Genomic DNA, 24,276 nt, shown 5'->3' on the forward strand with positions numbered 1-24,276 from the left:
CTTTTTTCCCCTGCAAATTAATATCTTGTTGTATATTATCATAAATGTTTCCCTTAATTATTATGATAAAAGTGAAACTTTGTAAATATCGTATCTCATCCAATTACATTCTAAAAATCATCAAAACAAACACATGATTGGTTATCTTTTCTTACACACTTAAGAACCCGTCAGCATAATTTAAGTTTAATGTGTCTGTTTAGTTTGATCACAGGATCAAATCATTTCATCTGGGAACAGGTTTAGGACTGACTGTCACAACATCTGCTCATCGTGAAAAGTTCACGATGATCAGATGTTGGTTTATATTAATGATAAATGAATCATGTATGATTTTAAAAAACGATGTAGTAAATATCTGTTTGTAACTTTAGACATTAGACTACTTTTCAACGTAATATAAACTTACTAATACATAATAACGAACTGTGTGTGGTATTTTAAAACATTGCCTCGAGGCACAAAGAAAATGTGTAGCGCGCCACCAACGCCGAGATGTTCAATCCGACACGAGCCGCGTAATTCCAGAAGCTACTCAGACTTCCGTCCAATCAGGTCATTCGATCGTTTCTATGGGTACAACGTTATCAAATCTCATTCTATAAAATTGAATTTGCTTGGAATGTAACGTATAATTGAACTATTGATAAAAATGCCTATAAAAATAAATCATAAATAAATATAAACTGACGAAAATATTTCATAAGAAATTTAAAGTGTCAAGTTCGCAAAAATGCGTCGTTGCCTCTGAACATGTTGCTGTCTATAACCATCTCCTTCAATTATAAAGAACACCTTGATTAAATACAATGTAATTTTACTTCAATATCACATTGATCATTGCAGGAAATCAAGGTCTATATGACTTGCTCTGGTTTTACTATCTTTTGAACTGTCTGTCATTATCTGTTGATTTTGGTTTGGGCAGTGGCATAATGCCGAGGCATGAGGCCCCTGCTGTAGGGATGCTAAGTGGGCCTCCAACGCTGGAGTCCTTGTGCGTTTTTAGTCCTTTTTTGACTTGTTTTAATGCCTTTTTATTCCTCTTCAGGCCCTGCCTTGGGGCCCCTGGGTTTTGCCAGTGAGCACTCATAGCCATTCGCCACTGTGCTTTCTTCTCAGATAGACTATTATATATATTAGTATTAGATTATTATTAGTTATTGAGGGTTATTTTTCTGAATACCAGCTAAGTTAATTTTTTTTAAATGCATATGGCGTTCCATACGTATACTAATTGAGCTTCTTCATACAAAAATTTAAAAAAAAAGACAAATAAAAACAGACTTGTGGCAAGTGTACAGGTTAATGAACTTGGAAATATCCTATAAAAATGATAATGCAACATTTTTTAATATTTTGGGTTACTATCCTGTTGACAGAAAAAAAATAAATTGTCATTGGCACATGTCTAGTTATAAACCGTTTAATAATTAACACACATTCATAAATATAGCAACATTTTGGGGCAGTGTGACTCATAAAACCAAACTGACCTAGGAAAAAAAACAGACAGCTCAAATGCATGCAATGTTAAATGTCAAAGCATAAAACAGGCTGCACTCTACACAAATGTGGTTATACTGCTTTACTATTTATTAAATAATCCAGTATCGCTGGAATAAATTAACATTGTTTGTGCTTAATGTATGTAATAATGATCTTAAAATATTTTGTACAGGTTTTAACTATTACTTCTAGGCATAAGTATTAGCAGTTCTTACTTAAAGATATATTGTCCCTCTGAAAAAAAAATTATTTATAATTTTTTTGGTTGAATCTGCCATTTTAAATTTGCAAAACTATAATTTAAAGCCAACAAATTGTCAAATTGGGTTTTTGGTTAAACCTTTTATTTTGTCTTTTATAAGTGAAATATTTGTTTTTTTCTCTACAGAAATGAATAAATTATTATAACTGCAAAATGGTTTTGATTTTATTTATCTTCATTTTCAGGGGGACAATATGCCTTTAAGATTTTTGATAATTTTACAACTGCAATTATTCTTTCACAGTGATCAGTCTTTAACCATTTACTCTGACTGTAGTAGAGTGCAATGATAAGGTAGGTATGCCAATAATCATTATTATTTATTGAACAAGAGCCAAATACAACAACTAAAAATTCCCAATATATCACAGATGTAAAATGTCTCATCTAAAAGCACAAAAATCTGTCATTTGTTGAATTCTATTATCCCGTATTAAATTAGAAAATTGCAATACAGGCGTCAGTGTGCCCGTCTTGGGTGTTTTTTTGACCAGTACTAAACAATGTTGCTAAAACATAATAGCTATGTTTACTTACAAAGACTACATGCATATTTTGAGTCGGATAAAAACCGATTATGAGCGATTCCTGAATTATTATTCATCTTCAGGATAAGGAATGTATAGTGAATAATGTTATGTTCTGTTGTTAGTTTTAATCATATCATCTCTATCATTAAATGCCTGAATATTCATCTATTTTGGAGGTACTATTGTATACTTTATACATTTAGAATAACACATTTTTTAAAATTGGTTTTGATTAAAAATATTACCGAATTTTTAAAATCAAGTTTTTGATTGTATTGTGAAAAAAAAAACTTAACATCTTAAAATATACAAAATTAATAAAAAACAAAATTTCATTTACATAATATACAGTTATAAAGAAATTGAGTTCAACCTCTTAACCGTCTGTTCTTCTTCAGTATAAAGTTAAACAGAAGGAACAGCTACTCTACACCTACCATACATTTCTCTACAGAAAACAATAATACAGGTTGATCATTCATTCCCCCTCCCAACCTACTCCTTTCTGTAAGAAGTTAAAAGACAAAATCTGCCCCCTGCCCCCAACCCCTTTCTGTACAACACAGTTACCCGAACAACCTCATTTCCCTAAACACCACTTTCTGTACAAAACATGCCATTGCAGGTTTGCCACCCATTGGCGTAACATAGAGACCCGAGGCCCCCTGCAATGGAGGCCTCAGGCGTTTTTTAGCTTTTTTCAACATATTTTAATGCCTTCTGGGCACTGCTAAGCGCCCCCAGAAGCTCCGGAGTTTAGCCAGTGAGCGCTCATAGCTATTATGCCACTGTTACTACCCTTTCAAATATTGTGCTTAATCTTACTTTCAATATTGCAAAATAAATATTAAAGAGTAATGTTTTTGTTTTTATTTCTTTCAGTATTCTCTAAAAGCAGTAAATGATTGTTGTTTAACATCTGCTTACTTACAGTATAAACCATTCACAATGTTTTTAAATCATCACTATCTCTAAAAGCAGTCAATGATATATTGTTGTTGTTTAACATCAGCTTACTTACAGTATAAACCATTCACAATGTTTTTAAATCATCACTATCTACAATAGCTTAACCGGCAAGTATGACGCAAGTACTGATACATATTGATATACTGAACGTTTGTTCACTAAAGCTATTATATAACATCATCATACACCGCATTTGTACTATCAAATAATATATAAATGTACCAGGTCTCAGGAATAAGCCCACTCAACTCATATATGGGGTATGGGTGTGGGTTATACCTATGTACTACAATGTAGTGGGACGGAAAACTACAATATACAGTATCATGGAGGGAATATTATATAAATATATATTTTCTCCATGAGTATATGAGGGTCAGGTTATATCCCAGGCTGGGTGTGTACCTGTCTGTATACAGTAGGTATGTGTTAATTTTAGCAGGGAGTAAGGTCACACAATAGAACTACAATCCTCAATTTACACCTTATATATTAATTAAATATAAAGTATAAATATGCTTTTTTGACATATTAAAATCTGCATACAATTGCATTGTCACTATCTAATAACAGTTTAAAAGATGAGCAGCATTTATTATGATAAACCTGAAACAGCCAGACATTGCATACTTAGTTTAATAAACACCCATTTGATCAAATCCTATCTCGTAAACAAGCCATTTGTTTGTACCCTCTCACTATTCCATATTTTATTTGACCTTTCAGGTGTATTTGGAGTTGTACAGGTAATACAGTCAGCTCTCACAAAACCAGACTTGAGGTCCAAGCCAGACACATTAGGCCAGTCTATGGGTTTCTGGTATTGGCATAGTTGACTGTACATTCAATGAAGCTATAATCTTTCTAACATTTAATACTGAACCTAATTAAGTACAGTATGAATAAAACCATTAACTCCACAGTCAGGTTGAATAGTGTGTGAATGCATATTAACTTTATCAGATTGATTTTTTTTAGTATGTAAACAACCATAAGAACAGACCTCTAAATTCAAAACATAAAAAAGTCTCTCTAAAGCTCTGTCTACACTATCAATATTTATATGACAAAAAAATGTACCAATATATGGACGTGATGTCATATTACTACCATATTTAAACATATCACTACCATATTCGGGCACACCACACTTTTTTTGTCGAACAAGTTTGATAGTGTGACAAAGCTTTAGTTTAAGTTTGGTTATAGCTTTTAATACATTCACACAGACTCTGATTTTGGTTGTCAATTTGGATCAGTGCGAACACACCTTTACTTATGCATCCTGAAGTGGAACCTTCTGTTCTTCAGTGACCACAAAGTCGTCGTTGATAGCGTGACGTTGAGTTATTACGCCACCCATGCTGGTGCCACGACTTCTGTGAACCTCATCCGCTTCCAATCTGTGTTTATGCAAAGCTGGTCCCCATTTAGGTGCTGGTTGTAGCATTTGTAATACTCGCTAAAAAGACATAATATAATTAAAAGAATGACAATTAGTGTATTTGATTATAATATAAAATATTCCAACACACTAATACATTAAATTGACAGGGAATATGTTGATTGTTGTTTTTCTTGCTACTTACCTCCTGAAATGTGCCCTTTGACGTCGCAATTTCAAAAATCCAGATAGCTGGAACCCATAGAATAATGCTACTAACGATAAGCCAACCAATAGCCACGCCCCAAGCTGGGAATGGCATTTCACTGTAAGTAGGCTCTTTCCAGTTGATCCAATTAAATAAAAGAACAAACTAAAAACGCAACAATATTAAAGTGGTAACAAAAATAAAGCATTACTGCAGTAAAAATATGACAAATATTTTTGCAACATGGAATATTTTGCTTTATTTGTTAACTTAATTCCCAGGCAAACTGAATCAGTATTCCCTAGTATATAGGCCAAGCTTCTAGCTAATAGGCCCTTTATGAATTGAATGTTGATGTAAGGCCACATTTAGATTGTAACAATTAAAAACTATGCTTAAGCTCTATCTACACTATCAAATTAGTATTGATGTGGCCAAATATGGTAGTGATATGTTTAAATATGGTAGTGATATGTTTAAATATGGTAGTGATATGTCATCATGTCCATATATGGGCACATCATATTTGTTTATCACATAAAGTTTGATAGTGTAAACAGAGCATTAGTGAACAAAAGAATTTTAAAATACTTGACCGAACAATAAAACAAATCATGTTTTAAAGTGACTCATTTTTCATAAATCTCGGTCAAACTTTCTTTATAGAAGTAAAATCATTTCAAACTATTTCAAACATCAAATGAAAAAAAATGCGGGCAGTAGGTCAACATTTGTCTGTTGGATTTTTGTCAGAACATTCAAATCATGTGTTCAAAGTTTTACATTTTTAATTGAGATTAAAAGAAGCAGGTTTTATAGTAAAGAAGTCTTTTAAAAGTCAGGAAATAAGGTCTGCATGGTTGAACTTAAGTACATCGTCTCAGTAGCTTGAGTTGAATCACCAACAGTTGGTACATTTAACCGGTAAAGCATGTTCACACTCACGCACATAACATTTGAACCTTGCAATGAGCAATCAATACCAAATATGTTTTCTTAATCTCTGTCTACACTATCAAACTTTATGTTACAACAAAATGTGCTCGTATATGGACATGATGGTGTCATAGCACTACCACATTTAGGCACATCATACATTTTTTTGTCAAACTAGTTTGATAGTGTAGATAGAGCTTTAATCACTTTAAATTACAACCAAAAAATTATATATGAAATAGATTTGAGGAGGAGGAAGAGGAGTAGTTTTTGGGCAGAAAAAAATTATCAACAAGCAATAGTGTAGACAGAGCTTAAGAGTTCGACAGAGACCAATGTTTAGCAGATTAATTGTATTCATGTTCTCAATCAGTCATAGAAGTCTGAGGTGACAATAGGATGGATGTGAGATAAATTATTGGGCTATGGCCAACTAGCATTCATGTTATCAACCAGTCATAGAGGTACAGACGAAGAAAGTATGTCTGAGGTGACAATAGGATGGATGTGAGATAAGATATTGGGCTATGGTCAACTAGCATTCATACTGACATACAGTCATCTAATTTATAGATGGAGAAAGCTGCAACATTATGGAAATATGTTTCCATGTTTGAGCCAAAATGATTAAGTTAATAATGTTAAGCCATTAGATGTTTTGAGCTTATAAGCGCTATATAAGAACGACATATTATTATTAAAAATAGAAAATACACTTTACACTTACAGCCAACATAAAAGGAGTAATGATAACCCAGAAAAGATGCCACACTTTAAATATATTTGTATCCACATGTTTGTCACCAATCATGGTTGCTATGTCACTTGTGAATCTCTTAAATCCATAGATCCATCCAATAGCAACACATTCCAAAAGACCAAATATAACGAGTACGAATCCAGCGCCATAGCTGTCCAGGAGTGACACCCACCATGGTCCAGCCTAAAAAGAAAATAAGTAATATAACATATGTAACGTAGTCATAAATGCCATTCTGTCATATCTGTAAATGCTTATTAAAAATCCATGTGCATGTACTTACTATGTTTATTCGCATAAACGCCTGCTTTGAATAAACGCCCCATGGTCTTTATTTATTTCCTCAAATAAACTGCCCACCACATGCATATATACACAATATTGTATTACTACACTTTTCTATTTGTAGTAAGAATTCATTGATTGACATGATCTACAATTTTCCAATAATTTTGATACATGTATCCTTAAAGCTCTGTCTACCCTATCACACTTTATGTGACAAAAAAATGTGTGTCCATATATGGACATTATGATGTCATATTACTACCATATTTGGGCATATCACTAACATATTTGGCCATACTGTATTTTATCACTTGTATTTTTTCAGATCTCGGGTGTATTTATTTGATTATACATGTTACCATATTACACCCAAAAAAACGCCTCTCTTGAATAAAGCAAGATTGGTGGTCTAGAAGTATGGTGGAAGTTGTGGAGTTATTGTTACCATTTAACTGTATGCTTGTTGTTTTTTTTTCTTGGAGTGACTGTTTCAAATGTGAATGAATGAATGTACTAATTACGTCAGAGTAGGAAAAAAACTTGTAGTACAGTAGTTACAATTATATAACAACAATGTAGGTATTCACTGCACAATGTCAAAAAGGAAAGAAGAAATGAAATGTCCTCGAGTTGGATATATGATAACTTAAATTAGTCATTATTCGTCATAACAATTTGTTGCAATCCAATTGATGTCCTCAAAAACATTGTGGAAAGTGTAGCTATTTTGGACTCTCAGAGCTACATTTGTCAATTCAAATTTACAGTCATTTGTTTGTTACTTTCAACAGGCGTGTGATGTCAAAACCTTTATAAAATCAATGTCGGCACCAAAGTGACTTAAATACTTACTTCCGTTATACAAGTCAGTCCAAGCAAGAAGCCACAAATTGACGTAGCAAGCATCACGTACGTCTTTCGATCTCTCAGTTGTTTAGGAAAGTGATCGCTGAGGGCAGTACAGATCGTTTCTAATATCGTAAACTAAAGAAAAAAAATGTTAAAAACTCTGTTAGTAGACATCACTATCAATATTAGTCAATTCTCTTGCTAACTCTCTCCCTCTCTCTTGTGTAAATGTTTTATTTCACTCAGTCATTTAAAAAAAGCATGCTATAGTATAAAAAATGTTTTATTTTAGCTAGATATAAATAAGAGGTCATCCTTAAAGCTCTGTCTACACTATCACACTTTGTGACAAAAAAATGTGTGTCCATATATATGGACATTATGATGTTATATCCCTACCATATTTGGGCATATCACTACCATATTTGGGCACATCACACTCAAACCAGTTCGATAGTGTAGACTGAGCTTAAGCTATTTTTAACTGCTCTATTGTGTCAGTAGATAAGTTTTTTTACTGATCAAAATTTAATTTTACTGGCTATCAATATTGATAGATTGAAGATGGCATCTCATGACATTATCTGTGGACAACTTGAGAGTTTTACATGCCTGTCATGGTTTTTACTGGCCACTGCAGACCTGTACTAATTTGAACACTGAAAATATAAAAAAAACTTACTTGTGTGTCTAACCCCAAAGTTAGCAACATGACAAAGAATAGAATGGACCACGCAGGGGCACCTGGAAGGCTAGCCACTACCTCGGGGTAAGCTATAAATGCCAAACCAAAACCTGCAAAAAATAAATCAGTAAAATATACAAGGAGGAATTAGACTACATGATCAATTTATCTATATAAATAATTGATTGTGCAGGTTCACATTGCTTAAAGCTGTGCAGTGTGAATGGAGCTTAAAGCTACTCAGTGATAACATTGCTTAAAGCTGTGCAGTGTGAATGGAGCTTAAAGCTGCTCAGTGTTAACATTTCTTAAAGCTGTGCAGTGTGAATAGAGCTTAAAGCTGCACAGTGAAAATGGAATTTAAACCTGCTCAGTGATAACATTGCTTAAAGCTGTGTAGTATAAATGGAGCTTAAAGCTTCACAGTGTGAATGGAGCTTAAAGATTCAGTGTGAATGGAGCTTAAAGCTGCTCAGGGTGAGTGGAGCTTAAAGCTTCACAGTGTGAATGGAGTTTAAAGCAGCTATGTACCTTGATCTGCCACATCTTCTACTTTTCTGTTAGACTCATGAGCCATGAAACCCAAGATGGAAAATATAACAAATCCAGCAAAGATGCTTGTACTGCAGTTGATAATAGGTATCAAGATGGCGTCACTGAAAGACAGTAAAATACTGATTGTTAGCTTGCGATATTATATATAGAAACAACCATGTCTTGGAAAGTTCAATTATGAATCTCAATCCCTTTCTACTATACAGAGACCATAGATAACTTGCATGAAAAATTCCCTGTACAGTATGTCAGTTATTGTATATCATATCAATTTTTTTTAAAATTTCATACGCATCCAACAGTAAGCACAAACTCGTCAATTACAGGATGGATAAACTATTTCATAATTCATTTAAGGCTTAGGGAGTGGAGTTGAAAGAGTTACATCCCTGGCACTAGGTCAGGATCGAACCATGGACCTTGGGATTGGAAGGAAAGCATATTAACCACTAAGCTACAGCTCCACTAATAACTTATTTATTATTTTTTAAACTGCTTACAAGTAACAGTTGTTATGAAATCGATTGTACGATGAAAGCGTGATAAGTCCACCCCATGCAACACTTAATGAGAAGAATATCTGAGATGCTGCATCCAGCCAAACCTATGGAATATAAAAACATTAAAGATGATTAAAAGAGACTAAGTTATGTGATAATGTTATGGCGTCAGAGAGTATGCATCCAACCAAACCTATAACAACAAAAAAACATTAAAGATCATTAAAAGAGACTATTTTATGTGATAATGTTATGGCGTCAGGGATTATGCATCCAACCAAAAATATATTAAAAAACATTAAAGATGATTAAAAGAGACTATTTTATGTGATAATGTTATGGCGTCAATGATTATGCATCCAACCAAAAATATATTAAAAAACATTAAAGATGATTAAAAGAGACTATTTTATGTGATAATTTTATGGCGTCAGAGAGTATGCATCCAACCAAACCTATAACAACAAAAAAACATTAAAGATCATTAAAAGAGACTAAGTTATGTGATAGTGTTATGCATCCAATAAAACCTATAATTGTATTAGACAACAAATAGATATCAAAACTAGATTTGAAAGAAACAAAAAAAAACTATTAAGACTATAACCCAAGGCTCCACAATTAGACATTCAAAACCAATGATTTAGTAACTTACTGTCGGGTCTGCAAGCTTCTCCCACCTTGGCGTAATGAAAAATAAAATGCCGTCTGTCGATCCCGGTAGTGTGAGACCACGAATGAGCAAGATAAATAGTACAAGATACGGGAAAGTCGCTGTGAAGTAAACAACCTGAAAAAAACAAACATTTGAAGATATATATGTAGTTTTGATGTGTTGTTTATTTATTTTTATTCCTTAAAAGAAAGATTCTTTGGAACACTTTGGAAGGTCAAAGGTATAAGGCAGAAAAACCACTATCACCAAGAATGGTTTGAATCCTCGAACCAGGCGACTTTAATAAGTAGTAACCCAATTTAGATTTCATATATTAATGTTTTGTTAAAATAAAAGGCAAAAATGATTAAAATCACCACTTTGCAAAAACAAAATTTGTTTTGGTGAATCTATCAATAGATTGAACCTGAGCAAAGTTGACACATAAAGACATTAACAGAGACTGAAAATGAAAAATTCCCCCTCATCCATTAAAATAATCAAAACATATTGATACTGTACCTTTCCCGATGACTTGACGCCACGTATAAGACAGAAGAATACAATAGTCCAGGCCAGCATCAAACACAACGCCAGACGCCAATCTATAGAGCCAAAGTCACCAAGGCTCTCAGACTCGCGTAAAACATGAAATCTGAAATTAAATTGTAAAAAGTAAAAAATAAATATCAGTAGAAGGTACACAGTGTACTACTTTTTAAAGTGAGGTACTTGGTGAAAACACAGCTGTACTTGATTGTGAGTGTGACTTGAAAATGCAGACTGCTGACAGGAGATGGTGCCTACGTAATTTTATATTTAAATATGATTATGGAGTATTTATCAAATGAAAAATGTGCGGAGAGAGAGAGAGCTTAGTGTATGGTATGAAAATGGTTACTAATACAGTAGTTTGTAAAGAAAAATGTAAAGAGGTTATTTGAACACAACAAACAACACAAAAGATGGTAGAATATAAATTATGAAGCACAGATGAAAGTACAAGTCCACAACAACAAACAAATTAAAATATTGAACAAATATAATCTTTGGCTAAAATTTTATTCATAGGCTTTCCTGATTGTTATGAAGTTCAACCCCCCATTACCCTCTCCCGTATCATCATTATTATTAATTACATAAAAAGGTTTTCTCTGTCCCTTACAATGGCATGACTAGTCTCTTTTATCCCAGATTTTCATACCTGTCAACTTCAAGAGGAATACCAGGTATAGAGGGCTCACTTCTGTTTTAATCTGGTTTGAAATATGGCATAATTTGTAAATGTGGTCAACACCATTTAAAAATTTAACTAAAAATTGTCAGCGCTAGCCCCTAATAGTTGACAGGCATGCAGATACCCGATGATATGATAATCAAGATGATTACCCTGATTATTACAAAGATTAGAATTTCACCAGTGTGAATGGGGGTTTACCAACTTCAGATCTGTCATGTTAGCTGCCTTTCAGACAGGTGTTTGTCCGCCTACTGACGATAGAAAATATTCTGCAGAAAAGACAAACATTTTTAAAGTTCACAAGAAAGAGCTACGTCCAACCTTCAAGATGTTCTTTTGAACTTTACTTTTTCTAAACTAAAATGTTTAGACCAACAAATTGTCAAGAAATCAAACTTTTTATTAAATTTAGCAATTTTTTCTAGAACATCAAGAAATGTTGGACGAAACTCAGAAATACTAAATCATGAACTTTTCAAATTGATTTGTCCAAATAATTTTTCTTTGAAAATGTTTTCCAGAATAAAAAAAATTAATCAAATTTGTTTGCAATATTATTACAGAGATAATTCATTCTTTACCATAATTTTCTTGAATAAAAATAACTGTTTTCAAAATTTTCTTTTCTTTGGTATGTCAATATACAAAATATAACTGCTTGTTTTGTTGGAAGATATGGAATATCAATCTATATATTTGAAAATATTGAATAAATTAAATTTGTTTGTAATATTATTATGGAGATAATTAATTGTTTACCATAATTTTCCTGAATTAAAATTTTTATTTTGTTTGGTATGTCAATATACAAAATATAACTACTTGTTTGAACATATGACGTTTGTAATATTGTCACATTAATGATTGAGTTAAATTAAAATAAATTCTCGCACACATTTTGATACATTGTTTTCTGATGATTTAACTTTAAATTCATGCAAAATTGTTAATTATCATCTCACACAAAAAACAGAAGCATATTATTATCATTAATTCAAGATAGTTCATTTTATAAAGGAAAACAACAAATTATCACTGATGGATTTGATAAATACTAAGAACCTGTACAGTGTTTACAAAACAATGCATTGTTTCTCGTGTAACTACACCAAATTTAAAAAATGAAGTAGATGGGGCACCACTGCAAGTAATGGTTTGTGCTCTCATATTTCATAGGTAAAAAGGTTTTAATAGACATATGACAATTTCGTTAAAAAATAAAATTCATTCATCATAAGGATAACAACAGATAACACATTATCAATCTATTAATTAAAAATTTGTTAATTCCATAAAAATCAGGTACTATGTTATCATTGTTATTCCAGATCTATTTAAAGCCTTGTTTTCCATTCTTTAAAGGGCATTCTGAGGTCTAGACCGTCTGGAAGCTGAATATTGTGGGTAACCACAATATATTTTGGGATGTTGGGTGAATTAGTTTAAATTCTGTTAAAATACTCATTACAAAATCATGCAGAATACAAAAACTTACTTCCAATATTCTTCGCTCGCACGTCTACGAGATTCAGCAAACGGATCGGAGTAATTACTGATATCGAAAACACCGTTTTCTTCAGTAATGTTGTACACGTCCAAGTCTAGGTCGCTGAGAGAGGTCAAGTTAACGCATGCGTTGGAAAAATTCATAATGCCCTGGTTGCCGATGCATTCGTCAAAGACCTCGTTGCAGTAGTCCGTGTTCCACTCGTGACGACAACCTGCCCACGGCAGCACTTTGGTGAAAGACGCGAAGATGTAGTAGATTGCGTACATGATGATCACGTTGTAGTACACGCCAACGTAAATCGATACCATCACCATACCGTATCCTATACCTAAAAAGATATTTAATGTTTACTTTTTACATTCAGTATTATCACCTCTGCTAAAGCTCGGTTCCCACTAGGACAAACTGCAAGATATTTAATGTTTACTTTTTACATTCAGTATTATCACCTCTGCTAAGGCTTGGTTCCCACCAGGACATACCGCAGGATATTTAATGTTTACTTTTTACATTCAGTATTATCACCTCTGCTAAGGCTCGGTTCCCACTAGGACACACCGCAAGACATTTAATGTTTACTTTTTACATTCAGTATTATCACCTCTGCTAAGGCTAGGTTCCCACCAGGACACACAGCAACGATGTAGGCACAACAAAATTGAGTTGACCAATGATATGGTTAGTCAAATTACTTATGGGTGGCAACCCTCTATTTAGAGACCAGCAGTATAGAGTGGTGACTATGTGAGGGGAATCCCCTTTCCGTTCGAATCTAAAATACGGCAGTCTCCCAGCCAGAACGATATAAATGGAAATACAAAAAAACAAGAAAAAAGCCATAATCAAAACAATAAATGAAACAGCCAGAAATAAAGTGCCAAGCATTTATAATACAACTTACACATTCTATCTCTAAATATTTAAAACAAATTATTATAGATATTTCATTCCTTTATGTTCTTTTGGTTCAAGGAAACTACTGCTGTAGTAACAATAAAATAAATTTCCATAATTAAAAGTAGACATAGACGACCTTTAACTGGGATTTCTTTATTGCTATGGTACTTGACCTAAGGGTGTGAAAGGTCAATGCTAATACAGAGGCCCAGTTACCAACACCTTTCACTGTCTGGGAAAAAGGAAATAAACAAGGTCTCTTGAATTATATATTCTCATAAACAACTGTTTTACTCATTTGTATAAATAAAATAGCATTGGGTTTACAATAACTTGATATTGAAGGACATTCTGAACCAGAGTTCAATCTGGAGCTGTAGCTTGGTGGTTAACATGCTTGCCTTGCAATCCAAAGGTCCAGGGTTCAATCTTGACCTAGTGCCAGGGTTACAACTCAGGACTCTTTGAACTCCACTCCCTAAGCCTCAAATGAGACTTAATTTATATAATAATAATATAATATCCTTCTTGGGATAACGATAAATTACACTTACCTCTGAGAAGGGGTACTGACCGCCAGCATGTGATTGGTCCTTGGCTACTGTATTGACCGATTGACACTTCCAAGAAAAAGATTGGTAGACCAGTAAAGGCTAACATAATGAGATATGGTATAAGGAATGCACCTGAAAAAAAGGAAGTGGCAATGAGCAATGTACATCCGTGGCCAAAATCAATTTCACTCACTTCACACAATTTATACATCTACTATTAGCTAACCTAAAATGATTGTAACAGTTAAAGTTTTATATAATGTCAGTTAAGTTAGTCCTCAGTTTCTTATTCAAATTCATTTAAGGGACAGTTGCAACTTTTTTTTAAATATAACAAAGTATATATTTAATGCGATGTTAGTCAAAAACTATGCAGGTATTAGCTGAACGCATTTTGACCTTGACTTACTGTACTAATTTGCTTGTATGTCATCTATACTAATCAACTCTATGCAATGTTCATAGAAATTATCTAGTATCAGCTGATCTTAACAATATTTAATAACTTGGGTATGTTATATTGAATATCCTTCTGATTTGAATAGTAATGTCTGTCCCATGCATGGATGTTATGTAGTTTTGTTTTTCTAGTTGTTCAGAATGTATTCTAATATCAGAGTGCGAGAGAACCATGCTCTGACATCACAGCATGCCTCGGGATAGGTCATCTTTACCTCATAGAAATCTGACGAGACGGGATGTAGTAGGTAGTCGTTGAAACTAACCCCAGCAGGTGGGTTATTTCAGTATACGATACAGGCAACTAATTATGTAATTACGTCACTATGAACAACTACTTTCTAGGCTATTTTGTAGGTATGTATTTGATCATAGCACAGCAGTGAAAAAATGTAGGGCTGTGCCATGCCATAGCCTGTAACATATAACATTCATCTGATGGGTTTAATACATTGTGTTGCACTGAAAATGATGATCAGTGTGGATCCAGGATTTTGAAATCAAGAGGGCTGGGGTCTTAAAAAAATGCTGAACTGAATGTCCTTTCTTTTACATTTCAATATTCAAAAGTTAGATGGGAAGGTACTGTGTATGGGGAGCTAGGCCTTGGAACCGCATCATGATGATAAAAAGCTATTTTTATTTTAAAATAGCTACAATTATTACTTTAATTTTCCATTACTAGCTGGTATAAACACATTTTTATTATATTAAGCAAAGTAAAACTGTGATGACAATCATAATCTGCACAATGTATACTTTTATTTTTTTAAATAAATAATTTATAATATTGGTAGCTTTTCTAAAATATGTTGACCTGGATATTTCAAAGGCTGCAGACACAGTTCATGACCTCAAAATTAAAAACAGTAGCCTAGTCAGGAATTTACAAAAAAAAAGATTTATTTTATATAATAAAAGTTGACATTTCTCATTCTGTAGGATGATGCAACAGCTGTCAACAGAGGGATGTGTTCGTTTAATACAACAGCCAATTTACTATTACTTTACTATTACTTACACAAGGTATACATGAACAAACAAAATATACAAACACTGTATTTATAGTACAATAATAAAGACAATTTAAATGACACTGTGACAGAATAACTGGATGATTAATGTGAATATTGAAAATAAATTTATTGAATGTGAAATAAAGGAGAAGAAATTATGAACGAAAATAAAGATCTGAGATTTAAGATTAAATAAATGGATGAATATGAGAAAATAAAGAAATGCAAATTAAGAAAATACAGTATAACCTCTTCTTTGGGATGCCTCTATTCAGGGGACACCTTCTTGTGAAATAAATGAGGGGAACACTACAGCCAACCCCTATTAAAGGGACACTTTGTTGGGTCCTAAAAGTGCCCCCTTAATAGGAATAAATAAGAGCGTTGAAATATACTGTACCTCCTCCATTTTTGTAGCAGAGATATGGAAAGCGCCAAACATTTCCAAGGCCTACAGCATAGCCAGTGCATGACAGTATAAAGTCCAGTTTATTGGACCAGTTACCCCTCTCCTGGTTCTCATCCCCAGTCTCATTTAGAAAGTCCTCTGCTTCTCCTGGGGACATCTTCTTCTGTAAAAAAAAAACACGCAAATATTCTTATCATTGTATTAAAATAATCCAGAACACTGGTATTTGTGATTGATAATAATTACCATATCCCTTTACACTACAGTAGATGCTTAATCAATATGATTATATGAGTTGTTGTATGCAGCATTCCATGGTTTGTAAACTATATAAAGAATCTTGCACCAACATACAAGAATTTTCTTAATTTTCTCTCAAAAAAATAAAATTCTTTTCTTCTCAGAAGATCCTGGGATAAAAACACATCAAAGTTTACTACTACACAGTAGAAGAACCCCTATTATTATTATTATTAAATTAAAGGGACACCTTTGGGGCACAACAAAGTGTCTCTTTAATAGCAATGTCTAATGAATCTGGGGCTGGCCAGAATGTTAAAAACGTTGCCTCTTCATCACATCATTTCATCACAGGAAAGTGTCACTTTTAATGGGGGCTAAATGAGGGCTTTTACTGTACAGAAGCTGTGAGTTTGATACTGTACAATTAGTAGGCCAATTTTGTTATAGTAGTTACAGCAAAATCGGATGCGATATTGTTGCCAACTAGTGTAAACTTAATTAATAAAACGATACTGCGTCATAACATAGCAATTAAACGCAATTAATCACCTGTATCGATTAAAGCCTTTATGTTAATTGCTTAATTGGAAAAATATTCTAAGCTCTTACATCTTAATCGTTCAATCAATAAATCATGACGTATTTGGTGTTTATCAAAAATATGTTATTACTGAAATTTACTACGAATGACAAGAACATAAACAAAAACTTTCTGGTTATCCTCGTAGAATAAGCATCAACGAAAAACTGATGCGTATCAATTTGACACAATCTAATTAATAGGTTCCGCTTCAACGAGTTTTCCAATTTGACGATTTAATTATGGGAATACAAGTCTGCTAAATACGACAAGTTGGATTAACGCTGATCAGATTACATTGTCTCAATTATTCTGATTTACGCCTTATTAGGAAAGTTGAGCGGTTTCAATGAAAGTGGTTAGGAGCGATGATGCGCGTGTCTCCTTGCTTATGTAACTGCGTTGTGACGATTTTAATAGTTGGACTTGGCAACATTCCAAATACAGAAGTTTAATAATCATTAGCAAATATAAGATGATAGTTAATACTACTTTATTAAATATATCACCACGGAGAGGGTAAACTCCATCCCATGCCCCATTTTATTGGTTAAAAACATTTCCAGTATTTTGATATCCTGTACTGTACAGTATCTATCCTTTTCTATCCTTTTTTATGAATTTTTAAGAATATCGATATGGCCTAACTAATGTGTAGAATTAATTCAAGTGAAAATGTTTGTCTTAGTCACAAATGCTCTCCAGGTGGAATGCCATCCTGAGATGAATAGTAGTAATTAGTACAGTCTTGCTTATTTTTTATTAATTTACATCAGGATTTATATGTAATTTTGCTTTCTATGGACCAGAGATTCCAAAATAAAGGATTAAATAAATGAATGATTAAAATTTAGCTAGTTGAGCTAATTATCTAGATTAAATAATTCCATAAAATATTATTAGAGAATTTTGTTATAGACTGGTGTGGGTACCATTCATTGTTCAGTAGGAGAAATAAGTGATGGAAATTTCCACATCACAGCTCAGCAGTCAATGATAATTGAATCAGAGGAAAGCAGAGTAGGACTGCAGGAGCTTTGGTCTTGAAATTTAAAATGGTTCTATTCTGTCAAAATTAAACTAATAACATAACATAATTCCAGACTTTTTCTCTTTCTACACTAACAAACTTTATGTGACAAAAACATGTGATGTGCCAATATCGACATGATGGTGTCGTATCTCTACCATATTTAGGCACATCACACTTTTTTGTCAAACTAGTTTGATAGTGGAGACAGAGCTTCAACTCGCTCAAAACCAGATTTCTTGAAAGAGAAAAAATTCCAGAAAATTTTGGTAAGGTTCAAAAGGGTTCCAATTTTTTTTTTTTTTAAGTTAGTACAGGACGCCTCCTTTGGGATACCCCTATTACGGGGACACTTTCCGGTTATTGTAAATGAATGATAAGAAATATTTTTAACACTAAAGCCAGACACTTTATTTTGTCCAAATGGTGAAGGATTCTTCTATTTTAATTATTATTAATATTACTAAATGAATTGTAAACACAACTACTTCAGACATAACCATGAAAATAAAAATAAATTAATTTATATTACTCATCCATTAAGTAATATGCAATTTCTTATTTAGCAATTACTTAAGTAGTAATTGTCAATTTAAATAATCAAATAATAAAATCAATTCTTGTCAAATAATAATAATATAGATATTCGTCAGAATTCCACACAATTCCCCAGATAATACAAACAGCTAACATTGGCTTATATTAGCTGCAAGGCTTTAGCTACATGCACTACTGTATCCATTGATTGTAACATGACAAAATCAATGTTCTTCTTCGCAGTTTAAGGCTAACTTGAAATCTGAAGGCGCTAACTCCAACAGCGGATGAAGCTTTACCTTGCCGATTTGATCATTGGGAATAAATGTTTACTTTTAAAAATTAATGTACAAATATTAAATGACAACATAATGTGTAAAATACATTAAAATGTCATTCATTTTTATTAGTGAAAACTAATTATTTTTAACTACTATCAAACTGAATATATTTCGTCATTTATTGAAAATTTAAAAAGCTTAGATAAATTTAAACAGGGGAACACAAGCCTAGATAAATTAATTTACACAGGGGAGTACAAGCCTATAGATAAATGTATTTAATCAGGGGAGCACAAGCCTATATAAATGTATTTAATCAGGGGAACATAAGCCTAGATACATTAATCAGGGAAGCACAAGCCTAGATACATTTATTTAATCAGGGGAGTACAAGCCTAGATAAATAATTTAACTCACTACACAGGTGTGTTCTGATCAATTCATCACAATTTACTATAACAATACATAACAATGAATTATTTTAGGGTTCACAAAATATAGGGCAAACTTGATTCTTTTCAAGGTTATTATACAATACTAGCGAATTTTTGCATAACACTAGAAAAAGTCTTTATAGGGGCCTATTTGATATATTTCTGTTATACTTAAAATATAATAATCATTTATTGTTTATTTTTATTTACTGATGTGCAAACAAATAAAAGTACATGTTCATAAATGTTACTACATTTTTATACAATCAATGAATTTACTAAAGAATGGCTCAATAAAGATGAATTTGAATTAGAATAATATATTAATTTATACATTAGTCAATTTTAAGTAAAACCTGAATTTGTGGAGTGGTAATTTAAGAAACAAAAATCTTTCTTCTGTTTCGTCTGACAGTTAATTGAAATAAAGTCCTATTTCACATTCTACTGCTATTACACAAACCATATATATTAGTGTTAGTAGGCACGAAATAGACAGAAAATGCCAAACGAAATACCTACTCAAGGCAGACCTGTAGGCAGATTAATTCTCACCCAGACTTTCTCCTAAATTGATGGATTTATGGTGACCTCAAACAAAATGGAGGTAATTGATTTTCCTATTATTCTTAACCAGTTATTTCCTAGTAAAAGGTTGTAATACTCACCTACCAAAAGGAATCTGGTTTTAAATAATGTAACTTTCATAAGGGATTAAAAAACTATTATAACAGAACTATACACATCTAGTGGCTTTCCTGCCAAGACATAGTGTATCCCTAATTCTACACTTTCTAAGATCCAGCTGTTGTCAATCAGCATGTATTACGTGGCTGATGTATTTAATGCACTTGGAAAACAATAATAAATTGTGTTTTCTTTAATTTGACATTCCTCATTAAATAGTTCGAAAGTGAGTTCCATTCTCATCAAAATGTATTATTAATATTATGGCCTACTACTACTCTACAGTTTAGATGACCGTTTTTATATAGAAATTAATTTTTTTTTACAGCAAGCATTGACAAATTAAAAAAACCCAAGATGAAAAAATATTATTTGGTCTGTCAAAAAAGGGTTTTCATTAAATTGTTATTGGTATCATATTTTTGTTATGTTTTTTAATTTAAAAATAGGCCTAGCCTAGGCCTAGCCTTGTATTATACCCCTTTTACACCGCCGAGCTTATAACAAACCCGGGTCGTGTCCGGATAAATTTCCATTTCACACCTGATTCATTAACCCGGGAATGACACGGGTTTCATGTATTTACACTGCAAAATACCAACCCGTGTAAATGTTCTAGATCATTCGAAATATCGCCCTCTCACGCACGAAGAGACCCCCTAGTAACGGTCTGCTCATTATACCTCCTACAATTTTGTTTTATGGCAATACAAACAAAAATTGAGTCTACTCGTGAAGAATAATATCTTGAAATAAAAATGAATAATAAATAACCATAAGTTTTATTTAATAAATGAGCGAATAAACAAAATCAATCTTATCTTATTTCTATGTAAATTAAACACTATAGTGAGCGAGGATAGTAAACAAACGGGTAAAGATACGCTGAGCGTTTTACACCGGAAACACGGGTTCATCCCGGGTGCGTCCCGGGTTGACTTGACGCTGAATACATTCCGCATCACTTACCCGGGTGATTCAGCGACCCGGGTAACTTTTTACGTCGTTTACACCGGCCAACATTTCCGCATTTTTGCGTCCCGGGTACGACTCGGGTTATACAATTCCGGATCAACTCCGCATTTTTACTGGCGGTGTAAAAGGGGTATTACTTTCCCCCTGAAAAATATATTTTGTTAATGTTAATTAAACATTTATTATTATTATTATTTATTTTTAATATTAATAGTTAGTTATCCACTTTTACAAAATTGGACCGAGAAATTTACCTGAAAAAAAACTGTTATTTGATGCTCATATAGGCTCTCCTGGCCTTCTTGAGGAGGCTAGGCTCACACAGTGAGGTGAAAAATATATAGGCCTACACACCTGTCACACGTTAGCCGGCCACAGGGATCAGTCGGCCCAGGAAAGAAGACAAATTTCATCCTCAATATTTTACATCCCACCCATAAAATAGATAACGAATAAATAGTGCTTACCATTGGAATTGTTGTAGAATGATTCTCGTTTGTCATTTTTATAGCACACGTGACGTTATAAAGATGTATATAACTTTACAAACTTATTGTTTTCGGAGCTCTACTACAAAAGGTATCTTCTTTTTACATACACACGAGACGAAGAGCAGGCAGCATGCAAAGTACGTCGTGTACACGTCTCACGTCATCACCTTTTGCATAGTTTTTATCAATGGAATGGCCTAAATTAAGAATCGTCCATTTCTAAAAACAGGTGGAGTATAGTAGTAAAGGTATAATATTCATCCCATAAAATAATATGGGTTATAAGGATTTTGTATAGATAATACGTTAAACGAATTTAGATTAAAACTAAACTATGTTATAGTTATTATAAAAGATATTCGTTGTGTAATTAGAATGTAATTACAAGGAGATGACATCACCAAAATGAATTATTCCAAAAATTGATATCAGACGAACTTTTTATCTCTATTCAAAGAGTAGGCTAATAATAATAGTTTTTCTTTGTAAAAAGTGAAACAAAAGATTAATTTACGATAAAATATTAATATGAATTATTATTTTTCATTTCACACACGCCTTATTAGTTTAGTTACTTATCTGTTGCACCGTGCAATTGTGTGCTAAAATATCAGCAACGCGCTGGAGGCACACCACACAAATCAATTGATGAAAATAATCTCCGGTATAGTAGTAGGCCCATTTATACCCAGGACGATAAGGATCGACGAAAAAACACACATTTTTTTCTTTTAATTTTATATAGGATAACCATCTATGCTGCGCTTCCTTTGATGAAAATAATATTTTCCCGCGTCCAATCAAATGACGTCATGATTAATAGAAGCAATATCGTGACAATACATTGTATTGTTTATTGATCATGACGTCATTTTTAAAAAATATTATTTTTATCAAAGTTTTCACAACTGACCACCACATGGCGCGAGTTTTTTAGTTTTATTGAGGGCGCTGTATCACAAATTAGAATTGGGTGGGGAAATTCCCTTCTATCTATCATCTTTGTTTACAAAATCGAGGCGCGCGTGTGTGTGTAGAAATTATGATCTGAGATTTAAAAATACTGTAAAAGAAAAGGTGTTCTATATCAATGAATCAATCAATTAGCTTCTATGAAATCTAAAAATGAAGGTAACATTTTCTTTGTTGTTGGCACGTCCCGTTACACCATCTACTTAGTCTTATATGTGAATATATAGATTATTTATCATATGGCTTGGCTAGCTAGCTAGGCTGTGACAGACGTGTCTGTCCAACAAACAAGGGCCTGTCTGGCATGCCACACCCTAACCGGCCTATTTATAACAACAGGCCTAGCTAGAATACGATATGGCAGGACTGTCCGGAAAACAGATTATATTATAAATACTTACAATTTATGATTCACAAATGCAAATTTTCAATATCAATCACCTTAATAAAAAATGTAGGCCATATGCGGTGTTCTATTATTTATTAAACAATATATAAACTATATTTATTATTTATGTTTTCAGAAATTAGAAGACTTTGCCATTGTTATTATACTTATATTTATGTTATTTATTTTGAATCATTCCAACACTTGTACATTTGCTGGCAAGGACCTGTCGTCAGCAGTTAAGAAAGAAGTTAATTTTGATTTAGAAGATTTCAGACAAAATATAACACGTCTACAATTAAAGTTCCCAACGCAAACTCCATATTTGTGGAGATTGATCGGCTCAGCTTCAGTTGATTTCTTTAAATGTGAGGATCCTAAAAGACCATCAGTGATCCTTCTTGCGGCTGGTCCTGATGCACATTTAACATTAGATGCATTAGCTTCTAACCTTTCAACCTCTTACACGTCAGGTGACCTAGTTACTAAAATTGACGGTAGTGAGTACAATATGTCTGATGCGGATGTCGCAAAACATGAAATTGATAAAACGCTTTATAGTGGTTTTAATTCTGGCAAGAAAGTCGCTGTTATTCATCACTTGGAGAGCATTCCAGCTAAAGCGTCAATGATATTTCATTCCTACTGTGAAACTGACAATGCTCCTTTCAAGAAAGTCGTCATTATTTTTACAGTACACATTACAGATGAACTAAATCCAAATGATCATCCAAAAACGAATGAAAAAAAAGTGGAGAAACATTTGATACAAAAATGGAAGGATTCCATTGATAAGGACCATATTGACGCCATGTTCAGTCGGGTTGCAACAGCAGTTGCATTTGTAACATAACAGAGATCTTTCATTTATTTATGGACAATATCACTAGTACTTGATTTAGAATTTGGCATGAGGAAGTAATGGGAAGCTATCACAATTCTGATTGTTTTGTGAGCATGTGCAGATGATTATGATGCTTTCTCTCCTTGCATCATTCACCCAAAATGTCAAAGGTTATCATGAAAATACCTTTAAAAAATAAAGTACAAATAATATTATCATTTGATCTGAGTGACATTTTTAAGGGTATTTTTGTTTTACACACTGCAGGGAATAATTTCATCAGTGTAGCATAGCAAAAAGCTATACAAAACCACCTTATTTCTACACATTTCTAAAATTGTGTAGCAAAAAATACAAAAAAATCAGTTTGATTTAGCAATATTGCTAAACAAAATTTTCAAATGAAATTCAATGCACACATTAATAATATTTATAACAATTTAGTAGAAAGTCAAACTATTTTTATGCCACTATTTTTATAAACAATAGGCCTAATAAGTATTTTAAGGTTATATTATGGTAATAATAATTTTAGATTGATAATAATATAACATTTTAAGGAAAATATTACCTAGTTATATTAAATGTTTGATAATATAATTGCTGAAAGAAATAAATTCATTTTTAATTTAGAAAATG

The 24,276-nt window shown here is 32.8% G+C and overlaps 3 protein-coding genes across 3 annotated transcripts in view; 2 read left to right on the top strand and 1 right to left on the bottom strand.

Annotated features, from left to right (window-relative positions):
• Positions 1-24,276, top strand: part of LOC144838823 (rab-like protein 6) — a 273,930-nt gene that overhangs the window by 235,640 nt on the left and 14,014 nt on the right. The gene's annotated exons all lie outside the window — the stretch shown is intronic.
• On the bottom strand, positions 2,050-21,492 carry LOC144838825 (sodium- and chloride-dependent glycine transporter 2-like). The gene is made up of 13 exons (XM_078694323.1): positions 21,410-21,492; positions 16,167-16,338; positions 14,292-14,423; positions 12,826-13,168; positions 10,613-10,745; positions 10,091-10,225; positions 9,436-9,539; positions 8,912-9,036; positions 8,378-8,490; positions 7,699-7,830; positions 6,526-6,741; positions 4,860-5,027; positions 2,050-4,732 (listed from the first exon to the last, which is right to left on the bottom strand). Exons 1-13 carry the CDS (start codon positions 21,443-21,445, stop codon positions 4,547-4,549), a joined length of 1,995 nt encoding a protein of 664 aa, XP_078550449.1. The 5' UTR covers positions 21,446-21,492; the 3' UTR covers positions 2,050-4,546.
• On the top strand, positions 22,444-24,133 carry LOC144838843 (torsin-1A-interacting protein 2-like). The gene is made up of 2 exons (XM_078694351.1): positions 22,444-22,564; positions 22,930-24,133. The coding sequence occupies exons 1-2, from the start codon at positions 22,559-22,561 to the stop codon at positions 23,644-23,646; spliced, it is 723 nt and encodes a 240-aa protein (XP_078550477.1). The 5' UTR covers positions 22,444-22,558; the 3' UTR covers positions 23,647-24,133.

The sequence above is a fragment of the Antedon bifida genome, chromosome 3 (assembly GCF_963402885.1).
Source record: "Antedon bifida chromosome 3, ecAntBifi1.1, whole genome shotgun sequence".
Taxonomy (NCBI): Eukaryota; Metazoa; Echinodermata; class Crinoidea; order Comatulida; family Antedonidae; genus Antedon; species Antedon bifida.

Bases quoted from the DNA above. Each gene is read 5' to 3' on its own strand.
- LOC144838825 (XM_078694323.1), bottom strand. From the start codon at position 21,445: ATGACAAACGAGAATCATTCTACAACAATTCCAATG. The intron at 16,339-21,409 runs GTAAGCACTATT...TTTTTTTTACAG, and splicing joins ATTCTACAACAATTCCAATG to AAGAAGATGTCCCCAGGAGA. The intron at 8,491-8,911 runs GTACATAGCTGC...TATTTTTTGCAG, and splicing joins AGAAGATGTGGCAGATCAAG to GTTTTGGTTTGGCATTTATA.